General features: G+C 33.5%; 2 protein-coding genes across 2 annotated transcripts; one reads left to right on the top strand and one right to left on the bottom strand.

The window, feature by feature from the left end:
• On the bottom strand, positions 1–2,586 carry LOC113774467 (flavin-containing monooxygenase FMO GS-OX5-like). The gene is made up of 6 exons (XM_027318998.1): positions 2,061–2,586; positions 1,454–1,524; positions 1,192–1,341; positions 712–794; positions 466–601; positions 1–102 (listed from the first exon to the last, which is right to left on the bottom strand). Exons 1-6 carry the CDS (start codon positions 2,584–2,586, stop codon positions 1–3), a joined length of 1,068 nt encoding a protein of 355 aa, XP_027174799.1.
• Positions 2,587–12,394: 9,808 nt separating this feature from the next.
• Positions 12,395–13,604, top strand: LOC113774466. Its single transcript, XM_027318996.1, has 4 exons — positions 12,395–12,460; positions 12,598–12,987; positions 13,254–13,490; positions 13,584–13,604. Exons 1-4 carry the CDS (start codon positions 12,395–12,397, stop codon positions 13,602–13,604), a joined length of 714 nt encoding a protein of 237 aa, XP_027174797.1.
• Positions 13,605–13,956: the final 352 nt, after the last annotated feature.

Here is a 13,956-nt window from a genome sequence, read left to right as displayed (position 1 = left end):
TTACAGAATGTCCCCCACCCGGTCTGGCTGCTCCGCCTCCCTTACTATCCTTCTAACAGATGACATGCCTAGCTTATCTAAACGGATCTCCCCCTTCGCTACCTTTGGAATTATGCTAGTGCTGTCATACATAATGCAAACCTGCTTTATAAATGTTATTTTCTTTCTAATGATAAAATATTTGGTAAACAATCCACGGTAATATTTTGCATTTTCAAAGTCTTTAGCTCGTGAGGCATGATTAACAAATTAGAGGTAAGGTTCTGTTCGTTTCCATTCAGTTGTGTAAACTATTATAATTTCGGTGTAAATTAATACATTTTAAGTATAATCTTGAATTATAATTCACATTTATACAAAAATTGGACGCGTTTATACCAAAATTCTATCAATTTACACAACTTCATGGAAAAGAAACTGGAGAGGCTCCATTTCCCCAAGAAATAATGCCAAAAGCATATATACCTTTTTTGGGATTCCAACGAAAGAAAGTGTAGGAGCAAGTCCTGGAGGGAAAACGTGCTTGTACAATGGTCCAACGCGATTATCATCCACAGTAACTATCCCATTTGTTTTCAAGAATGGGAAATCATATTTATACCTGTCAACAAATTCAGATAGATTTAATGGAAATCCATCCCAGATGTATATAACTAATGCATTTTCTTATCAAATTAAGAGGAAAATCTAAAACCACTGGTTGATTTCTACCCGGTACAGTGAATTATGATATCTGCAGCAGCCAAAGCTCCATCCTCGAAAGCTACCGCACCATTTTCATGACAATATTCGATCTAGTGGATACTTGCAAAATTAGAATTTGCGTACTAAGAAAGGTGTACGTATTTTGGAACCAAATAAATCAAAGCAACCGAATAAGCAACCACCTTAATTAGTCAGGTAGCACGTTAATCAAACATCTTTCGATTCTAAATCAAATTATGGGAATTATACCTTTAAATTCTTTTTTTTTTAACGATAATATTTTTATAACCTAATTTATGCTATTCTACAGAGAGGAGCTGCCTAAAGAGGCTGTATAAGGGGTCACCAAATTTATGGATTCGACTAGATCAAAAAAATGATCTAACACTTTTTTTGAATTTTTTTTTTACTATAGATGGGATTCGATCTCCCGATTTATGACCAAAAGAGAGATTAAATCTCTTTTTAATGGCTCGGGTACAACACCTTTGAATGCTGCCATATATTTTCGTAGGTCTCGAGTTTTCTGACTTCAACTTGCGGGAATCTTGATGAAACATGAACTTCTTTGGCTACCTTGGCAATGTCAAAGGCTATGCCGTAGCCACTTGGCCCGTTACCAATCACAACCACAACCTGTAATATTTTCAAAGGCAAAATAATTTCTCTATTGGGAAAAGTTGTTTCCCAATTGTAAGATTACCAAAATTGAAATATAATGACTAACCAATTTTTTTTTCATTAATACCTGGTCCTTGTAAGGATCAGAAACGCGATAATTATGGCTGTGAATTTGTTTTCCGGGCCACTTTTTAATTCCTAGCAAGGATTAAAAAAGTGAAAATGTCACCAAAAAAGAATACGAATAAAAGCATCAAAGTCAACTCTAGTGCACTTGTGCTTAAGGAGGTAGTTCTTCTTCCACTAGTTATGTGCGGTTTCATTTTCTTTTTTTTTTTTCCCTTCCAAAAGTGCATGAATTAATGTTTCCATATAAACTAGTCCAGTCAATCATTATAAACACCTCAGAGCAAATCATAATTTTATGTTGAAATGACAGAACTATCCCACCTAAGTCCAAACATTTTGGACTTGAAAAGGATAATTTTGGCATTTTGTGCGAAAATGACTTTGGCAGTAAAAAATGGACTGTGGCATTAATATCACCCACAAGCAAGGCAAGGCAGAGAAATGACTCTTAGAATCATATAGAAATATGCTACACTACATGCTACAGATAATGAGGTTGAAAATTTTGTACAATTATAGGCATCAAATAAATTGTCTTGATGTATATGTCTTTGTTTTTTTTTTTTTCTTCCCCTCGTTTTAGCTTGAGTGTGGAGGATGGATACCTGGAGTGTCTGCCAATTTTGGTTGAGTATGATGACCATTACAAATCACGACCGCATCGAAAAGCTCTTTTTGATTGGTTTGATCAACATCACTTGTTTTAGACTCAAGAACCCACTTACCATTCTTTTGCTCAACAGAAACTACTTCAGTGTTAAACCGAATCCAGTGATCCAGTCCAAAATCTCTTGCAAAATCATTCAAGAATTTGAGCACCTCCTTGCGATCAGGAAAGTACAAATATTTACCATTTTTCTCGATTGTGAAGGAATAATCTGTAAATTCCATAAGTTGCTTAGGTAAATTTGTCCGAAGTGAATCGTACATGCTGCTATGAATGATTCTCCTATTAGGGTCGAGGCCAAGCGGATCAGTCTCGACTTCAGGATCGTACACCCAGACTCCACCAATTTGGTTTGATTTCTCATACACCACAGTCTGCTGGCCTTCTCTTTGAAGCTCCCGGGCCGTCAAAAGGCCCGAAACACCAGCTCCGATCACTGCCACCTTATGAAGTTGGGGTGCCATATGTATGGTACAATCCTGTAGCTTATCCTGTTGCATTAATAGTTACATGGATTACTATACCAAGGTTTGAGCAGCTAGGAACGGAGCCAGGCCATAGGGAGGGTGGGCAATTGCAGAACCTCCACCCCCAATCTTCTAAAAAAGGCACAAAGTTGGCTTGTAAAAGTCTTTAACAACAATAATTTTTCAACATTTGCACCCGCTGAGCTTTATGAAACTCCTTTTCCTTTCTAGATTGCCCCCTTATAATTGCTCAATATACTTTTCATGAAATGAAACATTGCTACGTTTCATTCGTACATATATAATTGACTGACAATTAAAAGTTGTATCGTTTCTTTTGTCATAGACGTGCACTTACCAAATAAGTTGTCACGGTAGCTGTTTGGATCTTGTCTCCGCCACTACAAGCAGCAGCCATGTGTGTGTAATAATATGACCAAATAAATTTGTCTTGTATTCTTGATCAGCTGCTCCTCTTTATGAGAACAAGAATATAATCATATAATATATACGTAACATAAGGAGTGTGCTTTAGTTGAGGGCATTAAAAAGCAGCACTAAGAGAGATTCTCTTACCCGTGACTAGTGATTTTGTTGACAGGAATGGATGAAGCAAGAGCCACTTGGATTGGTTCGGATGGTATCAGGATAGGCTAGTTAGTTTTCGAGGTCGCGTGTTCAAGTTACCTTTCTATCGCTTATGTATTCTTGGGGGGTTGGCTGCACAAGTCCAAGGAGATTAGTCCAGCAAAAAGTTGAAGTACTCCCCGTGTTGAAAAAAAAAAAAAAAAAAAGAAGGATGAAGTAAGAGATACTAGCTCCCTAAGAGAAAGGACTGAACCAACACCTTTGGTCGAGCTTTAGTTACTTGTACTTCTCCATTATGTTGAGGGCATTAAAAAGCAGCACTAAGAGAGATTCTCTTACCCGTGACTAGTGATTCTGTTGACAGGAATGGATGGAGCAAGAGATACTAGTCCCCTAGCTACTTTTTTCCCACAAGTGATATGGTCTGTTCCCCGTATTCTGTCCAAGTTTCTTGTCTCCTCTCCTTGAGGGAATGGATTTGATCCTTGCTGAAGTGCTCGAAGATAATGCTAGGATGATCAAGTCGTCCCTTGAACAAAATCTCTACCTAGAGAATCAAAATTTTTGCCTTCACGAGCCTAACCTTGCAAGCCCCTTAAAATAAACAGCTGGAGAAGGAATTCCAATTTCCACCTACCGTATCAGATGACTTGATTGCCTCCCTAACTATGGCATTAGTTTTTGATACTAAACCAATTATTTTTAATCCGATGCCAAATATTGTAGAATTATAGGCCCATCCATTATTTTTTTATACCAAACCAATTATTTTTCTCCGATGCCAAATATCGTATTAAAATTATTGGAGCCTGCAACCAACGCTTAACAACCTCCATGAATTTTTAGTTGCACTGTTTAGCATTAGCCGGTTTTCCAAATTTTGTTCATACATGAGTACCAGCCTTTTCTTTTAAGACGTACATATTGATTAAATGCAATCAATCAACAAAAATAAATAACTAAAAGAAGCATATAAGATGGATAAGATGATTAAAAATGGAATGCAAAATTCATTCGGTTGCTTTGTCACTTTAGCTCAAAACAAGAATTAATGTATTTAACATGGATACAGTGAGATTTGGTGCTCCTTGAAGATGGGGATCGGCTACCAACATCAATAATTGAAGACTAAAACTAGTTTGTTTAACAAGGTCATGTGGAGCCTATCGGTTACCAACAACAGTAATTTATGATTAATTGTATAACAAGGTTAAGTGGATTCCTGGGTGTTGAGGCTCCAGGAATTAAAAGTTCTAGATTTTAGTCCTCCTTGTCCAATCCCTGTTCATAAATCTCTCTTCTCTCTGGTTAGAAAAAAAAAATTTTTGAAAATGGGGATTCCTAGGTCTCCAAAACTCAGTTTACTTGATAGAAACATTAGTCAAGTTCAATTCTCATACCCTGCCTTTTCTCACCTTCCCAGCTTGTAAGGCTTGCAAGGTTATGTGGATTCCTGGGTGTTGAGACTCCAGGAATTTAAGGTCCTAAATTTTAGTTCCCCTTGTCCCATCCCTATTTTTTAAATCTCTCTCCTCTCCGATTAGGAAAGAAAAAGAAAAGAAAAGAAAAGGGGATTCCTAGGTCTCCAAAACTCAGTTTACTTGATAGAAGCATTAGTCAAGTTCAATTCTCATACCTTGCCTTTTCTCGCCTTCCCAGCTTGTAAGGTTTGCAATCTCTTTTTGAAGAAAAAAAAAATAAGGTGGAGGCCTACTGCTTGTATTTTATAAAAGCAAAGGTGATTTATGAAAGTGTTAATTGCAGAAGAAAAGTAAAAGGGTTAGTTGCAAAATACACTTCTGAACTTTCTTCAAGTTGTAAAGTATCCCCAAACTATCAATTTCAGTACTATACATCCTCAGTATACTATATTTGGTAACATGCTCTAATTAACATGCTGTTATGCGAATTTAAACTTGAAAGACAAATTTGTCCTACATACTTATATGGACTTCTTAATGTATCCAAAAAAAAAAAAGGTAGGGATTTGAAAGACTCTTCTTTTAACTTCCTACCCACCACTTTGACACCACTCAAGATGCAGAGAACTCATCTCTATCTTCTATTAGTTTTTTGAATTCATAGAGATGATTTGATTAACTGCATTGGTTAACAATGTATATGTATTTACAAATATTTGGTATGCTAGCATTTTGACTGGTAAATAATTAGAACTAATTATAGTGATGAAGTAATTAGGTGCACTGGATAACAATGTGCTTATATTTATAAATATTTGGTATACTTGCTTTTTGACTTGTGCATTTAAATGAAAGTTGTCAGTTTATTTTGTAAAAAAAAATTTTAAAAAAAGCTAAAAGTTTAGAATGATCTCAATTTTAGTACCAATTTCAATCAAAACTTGTTATTTCAAATAAATCGAAAGGAAAAAAAAATCCCCACTCGTGAAAGGTAGGCAGTAGTGGCCACGTTCATCAACTTAGAACTCTATGAAATTGCCCAAAAAAATTGTGTTTTATTGTCATATATATATATATATATATATATGTGTGTGTGTGTGTGTGTGTGTGTGTGTGTGCAATTATGTTTCATTTCTCCCATTTTAGAAAAATCCTCTCTTTCATCATGTAGTGTCCTAAGAGTTTAATATGCTTTTTTCTATACAATATCTCTACTCTTATACTTCTAAATTTGACGTGTTATTTTTATTTTCATTACACTCTAGATCTAGAAGGTTTCTTTTTAAAGACAGTTATTTGAAGCTAACCTCGTGCTACCTATGATGGTTTAATAGGAGAAGCAATAGTGATCAAGATTTTAGAGGAATTTATTGTGTCATACTAACAAAGAAGTTGGTATTTCAATGTCAATAATAAAATTGTGTCTAATAGGTGATGAACTGGCATGATGCTTCATATATACGTAATTAGCATTCTAATTAGTAAAATTCAAAAAAATTTCATAATTGTTGACATTGACTGAAAATGCATAACCCACGAGTTGCACGTCAAATAGCTAGTTGGGAACTCTTCTAGATTTCTAAAATCAAGGGAAGAAAAGGTCTTTTGCTGCTGACCTAATTCTTTAATGAATTGAAATTAAACATTCATGCTTCATTCCTTTTTGCCTTATCATGTTTTAACATTTTTTTTTAGTTACATCATTTAGCTGTTTTTTCCTTTTTTAACATTGAGCATTGTATGGCAAATTAACAACAGCTAACCCAAGGTCATCAGGTTGAAATTTCAAATATAATAGTTTAATAGGATAATAATAATAGTATCCATATTACATTTTTAATCTTGCAGTGTGCTATATATATGACTAATGATCAAGTTCTTGGACACGGCTTGTTTAGGTGGATTTTCTGGGACAAGTAAGCAGCAAAGGGCTATTTTGATGAAAAATTATAGAGAGACTGTTCTCTGTGTCTGTATTAGCAGATGGTTTGATGGGAGGTGGTGAGATGATTTGTGTTAGATGTCATAGCTGGAAAAAATTACACAAGAGATTACCACCTTGACTGCATCAATTTCATGATAGTCGCTGTGGTTGTTCTCTTCTCATCCATGTTAAAAAAAAAAAACCCATATCCATGAAATCTTTTAAATTAAAAGTGTTCGCTTACCAAATTAATTAGGACTGTTCTTCTACATTTGAACAGCTACAAGTAATTTTTTTTTTTATTTCTTTTCCCACAGGGAAGGGCATGTTCAGAAGCATTTATAGGTCACTTACAAAGATTTTCATAGATCGCCATTAACACGGCTTTCATATCGAGAGCGAAATTCAAACACATGACCTTTTGTAAGAAAATAACTTATCCTTACCAATTGAATTAACTTATGTTCGCAACTACAAGTGCTAAAATACAATGATACGTCTTTAGTCTACGCCTTTCACGAATCCCCCAACTCAACATATTCAAACAGGAAAACCTGGGACGAAAAGCTCAGCATTTCTCAAAATGTAAAAGTGGTCAACTAATAACGCAAGCTTTTGGACGCCTGTGCTCCTTATTGTTAGAACTCATCCAGTGTCTTTTCATTGTCCATTAATTTGGAGTAGGTAAATAAGATTCTTCTCTGCATACAACACAGTACCTCATTAGACTACAATGATTGTTCAAAAAAATAGTTTGAAGAATAAGGCTACGGTGGCCGATGGACTGAGTAAGTAGCTTGGTCAAAAAATTGACTTGAATTTGATTAAACTTGAGCTCTTAATAGTTGCTCAAGCTTTTCGAACTTTTAATTGACAAATTTCCATGACTCGACATTAGAAACAGATCAGACAAAGAGATTATCTCAAGTATTTATAAACCTTATATTAAAATGGCTAAAAATCGATAAAATTAATCAAACTATTAAGCCTTGTTTGGATTGCGGTTTTCCGTCTGAAAATTACAGCGTTTTCCGTGATCACATTTTCCAATTACCTTTTTTTCTCACATACATTAAATCGCTACAGTAATTTTTTCATGAAAAATCATGGAAAATGCAATCCAAACACAACCTAAGTATTAAGTAACCACTAGATCGGCCGCAAGTAGTCTAGTATTTTGACTACAAAACCCAGAGTGGTCCAAATGTATATATCTTCGACCACTTTGTGGCTTACAAAAAAAAAAAAAAAAAAAGCACCCATCTCCCATCAATCACAGGTCCACAAGTAGATAAAACAAGTCATAAATGGCAGATGATACACTATGTAAACTACAATGGTTTTTGCAAGTCTAGCATCCACAAAACATTTACTCAAGTTATTTCCGACATTAAACCCTTTCTTTAATATTTTATGGGCTATTTAATTATTTCGATAACGGACAATGAACCAAGATACCATGTATAAGCAGGTCACAGGCTCAATTTATGTTTTTGAATTATGTTATTGCCATCTATCATCAAACATCAAAACCAAAGTATGCAAATAGAAAATCACAATAGAGAACTCCACAGAGCTATTTAGACCCTTCAAGCATTAAATAACTGTTAGGAAATTAGTTTAATTTCTTTTAAACAGGTTTCTTATTTTGTGTGAAAGTAACTAATTTCGTAATTGATTTTAATTACTTGAAATAGTAGTTAAAGAATTTCTATTTGTATGAATTTAGGAATTTGGAGTTATTTCTGATTCTGTACAAGATTGGGAATTGGCAGTTATTTCCTGTTATTTTTTGGGTGTTGGTCAAGTAATGTAATTTATAAATAGATGAGAATTGACATACTATAAAGTGGCATACAAAGGGCAACATGTAACTTTATACATTGGATGAGAGAGAGTTCTTGAAAGCTGAGAGATGGTATAAGAATTTGGATTTGGATTCAAGTTAAATTCATGTATAAGATTTTCTTCTCATAATAAAAAATGAATTTTTTCTTCATAGACGTAAGTTTAATGATGGAGTCGAACCACATTAAATTTTGTATATTGTTTATCTTTACTTGTGACTTGTTTGTCATTAAATTGTTATGTACTTAATATTTTAATAGTTGTTTATTCTGCGTCTAAATCCCAATAAACTGGTATCAGAACAGGGTTTGTAGTTGGATCCTGATTGACTATTGAAATTAAGTAATAAGTTGGCGAGTATTACCAACTCAACAATTTAATTGGTAGGGCTTAACAAGAATCATTGAAAGTCGAAAAGTATGAAAATACTTGACGGTGAATCCAGACAGGAAAATTTTAGACGTGAATCAGTGAAAATGCTCTCACAACTCTAACGGTTGATACTTTATTCCAATAGTTTTTAGATTCTAATTATGTGCTTTAGGTGGTACAACTTATATCCTAAGAAACAAAGAAATCTAATTTTCAAGTGTTAGAAGACTGATGGCTACGAGTTTTATATTGCAGGTGGAGTTTTGAAAATCACACCTAATAAAACAATTCTGAGAATGAAAAAAATTGGTGATTTTACCATTTGATTGCCTCAATGGTTCGAAATAGAACTCGCAGAGAGGGATTTCGAATTGCAAGTAGTTGTGAGAAGAAATCCTATAAAAAAGATAGTAAATTGAGACATCTTCTCGAAAGTCAACTGGTGGTTAGACTTGAGCTAACTACACATGTTTATTTATCGATTGAATCAACTAGGTGTTAGAACTGTATTTGATTCGCATGTATAGTTCGGTATTATATTATTTGATTGTTAAGCACAAATGATTTTTAAAAAAAATGTGTCAAAATAGAAATTTGTTAGGAAATTGATTTAATTTCTTTTAAGCAAATTTCTTGTTTAATAGGAAGTAACTAGCTTCTTAATTGATTTTAACTACTTAAAGTAATAGTCAAGAAATTTCCTATTTCTATGAGTTTAGAAATTTGAAATTATTTCCTACTTGTATTTATTTTCTATTATTATTTGGGTATTAACCAAGTAAGGTAATTTATAAATAGGTGGGAATTAACATATTACAAAGTGATACACAAGAAGCAACATGTAGCCTTATACATAAAGTGAAAGAGGTTTCTCAAAAGTTGAGAGATAGTATTCAAGGGTTTAGATTTAAGTTCAAGTTGTATTTTTTTATAAATTTTTCTTTTTATAATAAAGAATGGGTTTTCTTTTCGTGAACATAGACTCAATGATGGAAGCGAATCGCGTTAAATCTTGTGTGTCTCTTATCTTTCATACTTGTGACTTATTTATCATTAAATTGTTATATACTTGATGTTTTTAATAGTTATTTGTTCTGTGTCTGGATCCCAATAATAACTCCTATAGAATAAATGGTAATCAACTTGTCCCCCATTTAACAAGTGTACAAATGGATGGGGTTCAATTCCTTTTCATTTCTTTTTTTTCATTTTAATATGCTTCAGAACAAGAAAATTACACCAAATAATAATGATTCAAACAATCCAAAACATAGTACCCTACTAAATTCGGACCAAATTGGAAGCACGGATCAATAAATATAGACATGCCCATTTAAATTTACAAATTCAAGGATAATTGATATTAGGTCAAAATTGGAAGCATAAAATGGATTAATCATTACAAGTATAGTAACTAGAGTTGCAAACAAATCGAACTGCTTGCGAGCCTCTCGAGTCAAAGTTATCGAACTCGAGTTCAGCTCGAGCTAGTCAAATTAAATTCGAGCTTGAATTCTAGTTCAAAAATATTAAACTCGTTAATTTACGAGTTGGCTCGCGAGTTCAAGCATATATATAAATATATATATTAATAGTAAACTTATATATATATTCCTAATATTTTATTATTTATTAAGAAAAAATATTATTTTATTTATTTTTAAAATAAAATAATTATTTTTAAAAAATATTATTTTTTAAGAAAATAAAATAATTTTTTTTGAGCTCGAGCTCGACTCGAATTCGAGTTAAATTTGAGTTCGAACTTTAAATTAGCACCTCGTCGAACTCGAGATCGAGTTCAAACTTGATAAAATTAAATCAAGATTCAGATCGATTAAACCAAAATTCAATTCGAATTGACTCGTTTGCAACTCTAATAGCAACAAAGCGCAAAAATTGAAGAATCTCATGTCTACAAAAAAGAAAAAGTACCAAAATAATACTCATATAAAATTTTTCTCCTCAAAAAACCATTCACTACATCAAGAGAATAATTATTCATGGAAGAATCCCTTGATCCTTCAACTTTCTGATTTTTCTACTCTGTCTCACTCTCTTGCTTTCTATCCCTCACCCCAACACAGCCTTTTCTTCCTCTCTGCGTAAATAAAGCAAATCTTTTCCTATGAACCATGACGCAACATGCTTTGTTAAAGAAAGTGTAACAAGATAACCTCCGAATAAACCATCGCACAGCATACTTTCTTGTAATTCTTCAATCTAAGCTGTACTTTCTAACTAAGGGTGCAAACAAGTCGAGCTTAATCGAGTAGCTCGCGAATTTGCTCAATCAAAACTCGAGCTTAATCGACCTTCACATATATATGTCATTTTTAATTTTTTATTTATTAGTATGAAATGTCTATTTTGTCTCTTGTTTAAAATTATATAAAATATAAATTTATATTTTTTAAGTTCGATTAGGCTTGATGGGATTTGATAAGCATACACTCGAACTCGGGTAATGCAAAATAAAATTGACAAGTAGATATTTTACGTATTTTTAGTGTGTTTTATTGGTTAGTTATAGTGTGTTTTATTTAGTTTTATAGCTAATAAACTAGGATTCTAGTGAAAATATACATTTTATGGTTAAAGTGTAAAAATTGCATTTTATGGATTTTTATGGTAAAAATTTCATATTTTGTAGGTTTAATGATTCAATCATCAAATAGAGTACATTGAGAAAATAATTGGATGATTGATGATGGTTAAAAGTGATAAAAATAAAATATGAAGTGTAAAAGAGAAAATGCAATTTAAGGACAAAAGAATGCAATAAAAGTTAGCTTTGGCAACCTGTGGTATTTCGGCTATATCTTGAGCTACATACATTGAATTGAGATAATTCTTGAACCATTTTGAAACTAAGAGACGTATCTAAATTTGGTATGAAGATATCAAAGTCCAATTCAGTCATTTTCTGAGTCGAAATATCGAAATACAGAAGTCAAAGTCTACTATCGAAAGCAGACAATAGAGCTCTGACCAGTCAGTGGTATTTTGATCATATCTCGGTCCACAGAGCTCCAAATGGGATGATTCTTGAGGCATTGGAAAGAGAATTCAAAATTCTACAATTGTCTTGTTTTACACAAGAGCTAGTTCTGCCTCAATCATAGAGAAAATTGCAGTTGAATTGTCCAAATTCTGGTCAGAAATGGTTGCTCTCCACTTGTGCAACTTGTTTCCTTCTTTAATAATTCACAGCTATTGATGAACGTGTAACAACCAATTAGCAACTGTAAAAGGGATGTTTCAAGTCTCATTTCTTGACTACATTCATCTATATATAGCCATGGACTTGCAAGATTCAAGATAACTTTGCAAGGCTAGAGAAACTCACTAGAAATGTAGTTTTCACTAGTTTTTCTTAGTTCATTAGTGTAAAAAAACTGTTTACTTGGTGATACGTGATAAATGGCTAGTGGTGGAATACCTTTGGGGTTCGGTCTATTTCCTCGTGGCTTGTGCTTTTACCTCAAACAGTGATCTTCTTGTTGACTTCCAAATAGCTTCTTGATATTCTTAATTGCTTTGATATTCTTCATTAGTTTAATTTAGTTTTTCCTTGTATCACCTAGTGGTCTTATGGAGACTTCGTTTTCTATAGACGAGAAAATTAGGTCATCTTCCATCACGAGTTGACATGTTCGAACACTGTTATACTGACTCAAACGGAAACCCGGGAAATGATGACGTTGCAACTACATTGGTAAGTCACTAATTGGTTGATGAAATTAGTACCCTAAATGACTGAAATTGTCTACTAACTTAAGACTGATTTTATCTTGATTGATGTAAGATAATCGATTTTAGTAATATTAAACTTTTTCTGGATTTTGAATACAGCAAGCTTTGAAAGAAAAAGTTTGCCAACTTCCTTCTGGTTCTAATGATGATGTTGGTTGTGATGATGCATTCGTCCAAGTATTTGAGGAAGATAAGAATGGACGTGTGCGCATGTATGGTCTAGGTGTGACACCATCAGACAAATGGGGTAATGCACCTAGTCGCAGCACTTGTCAGCGTATTGTTATGGAGCAAAAGGCAGCAATTTCTAAGATGGAAGAAAAATTTGCTGAGCAAGATCAGCAGCTTAAAGACCAAGCTAAAGAACTTGCAGAGCTCAAAGCAATGGTGTGTCAGCAGCAAAATAGTGGCTCAAAAACCGGTGGCTCGATAAATTCAACATCCTCTAATCATGTTTCAAAACCACCTATTGGTGCTCGTTCTCTTCAGGTATGTTCATGATTCTTTTCAAGAATTTATTGTGATTATATCATGTGAGGATGCTTTTATTGTTTGAAACTTGTTGATTAATTAAACTGCTATTTTGTTTGGTTATGTTGAATAGTAAAACATGGCAATTTCAACTTAGTAGGGTCGTGGTTGTTAAGTTTTATTGCTGAAAATTGGAGAAATGTTCAAAATGCAGGGGAAACTCTATCAAATTTTTTAAAATAAATCTATCTAATTCAATTCTATGACTTTAAATTATCTTGTAGGAAGGTGATTGGGTGGATATTTTCAGTTTGTTTGATCCAACAAAATGTCTAGCTATTGGTCGCCTCCAAGGAATTGATCCTTCTAAAGTTGTTGGTGGACAATCATTAGGGCCATGTTGGTGTGAAATACTAGTACAAATTGTGGTGGAAAGTAGCGAACAATTGATTAGGCCTTATGGGCTCTTGCAGACAATTGAAGATGCACTTGGTGCACCGATTGCTTGGCCACTAAAATTGGTATACTTTGACACAAAACTGTTCAAGTTTTTTTCTTTACAAATATTTGTAAGTTGGATGGATAATGAAGTGGTGTTCTTACTTAATGTATAGGTAAAGATTCATGAGGATTGATAGTTGCACTTTTAGAAAAGACGATGCTGGATTCTATCGCAAGAGTTGGACAACAGCCTTTTGTTTAGAGAAGCAATGCTAGTTTTTGAGTTAACTTCAAATTTGTGGAATATTTTTGTGAGGATGCTGCTGGATTCTATTGCAAGAGTTGGATGGCAGCCTTTTGTTTAGAGAAGCAATACTAGTTTTTGAATTAACTTCAGATTTGTGTACTTTATGAAATGGTCACAAAATTTATTATGAGAGATATAAACTTTCAAGCAGATTTATATTCTTTGGCATAGTGGCTATCTTACTTTTGCATGTTATGTGTTTGGCGTATTGTATTAGGAGATTAGAGTACAAAATTTGG

This window comes from Coffea eugenioides, chromosome 6 (assembly GCF_003713205.1).
Source record: "Coffea eugenioides isolate CCC68of chromosome 6, Ceug_1.0, whole genome shotgun sequence".
Classification (NCBI taxonomy): domain Eukaryota; kingdom Viridiplantae; phylum Streptophyta; class Magnoliopsida; order Gentianales; family Rubiaceae; genus Coffea; species Coffea eugenioides.
The sequence above is the reverse complement of the archived record's forward strand: the minus strand, read 5'-3'. Positions and strand labels throughout refer to the sequence as shown.

What these genes read in the sequence shown, in the direction of transcription:
- LOC113774467 (XM_027318998.1), bottom strand. Translation starts at nt 2,586, where the DNA reads ATGGCACCCCAACTTCATAAGGTGGCAGTGATCGGAGCTGGTGTTTCG. An exon ending in CTGATCCTTACAAGGACCAG is followed by an intron (nt 1,342 to 1,453) that starts GTATTAATGAAA and finishes AAAATATTACAG; the next exon opens with GTTGTGGTTGTGATTGGTAA. An exon ending in TCGTTGGAATCCCAAAAAAG is followed by an intron (nt 103 to 465) that starts GTATATATGCTT and finishes ATAATTCCAAAG; the next exon opens with GTAGCGAAGGGGGAGATCCG.
- LOC113774466 (XM_027318996.1), top strand. Translation starts at nt 12,395, where the DNA reads ATGTTCGAACACTGTTATACTGACTCAAACGGAAACCCGGGAAATGAT. An exon ending in ATGACGTTGCAACTACATTG is followed by an intron (nt 12,461 to 12,597) that starts GTAAGTCACTAA and finishes TTTTGAATACAG; the next exon opens with CAAGCTTTGAAAGAAAAAGT. An exon ending in TTGGTGCTCGTTCTCTTCAG is followed by an intron (nt 12,988 to 13,253) that starts GTATGTTCATGA and finishes ATTATCTTGTAG; the next exon opens with GAAGGTGATTGGGTGGATAT.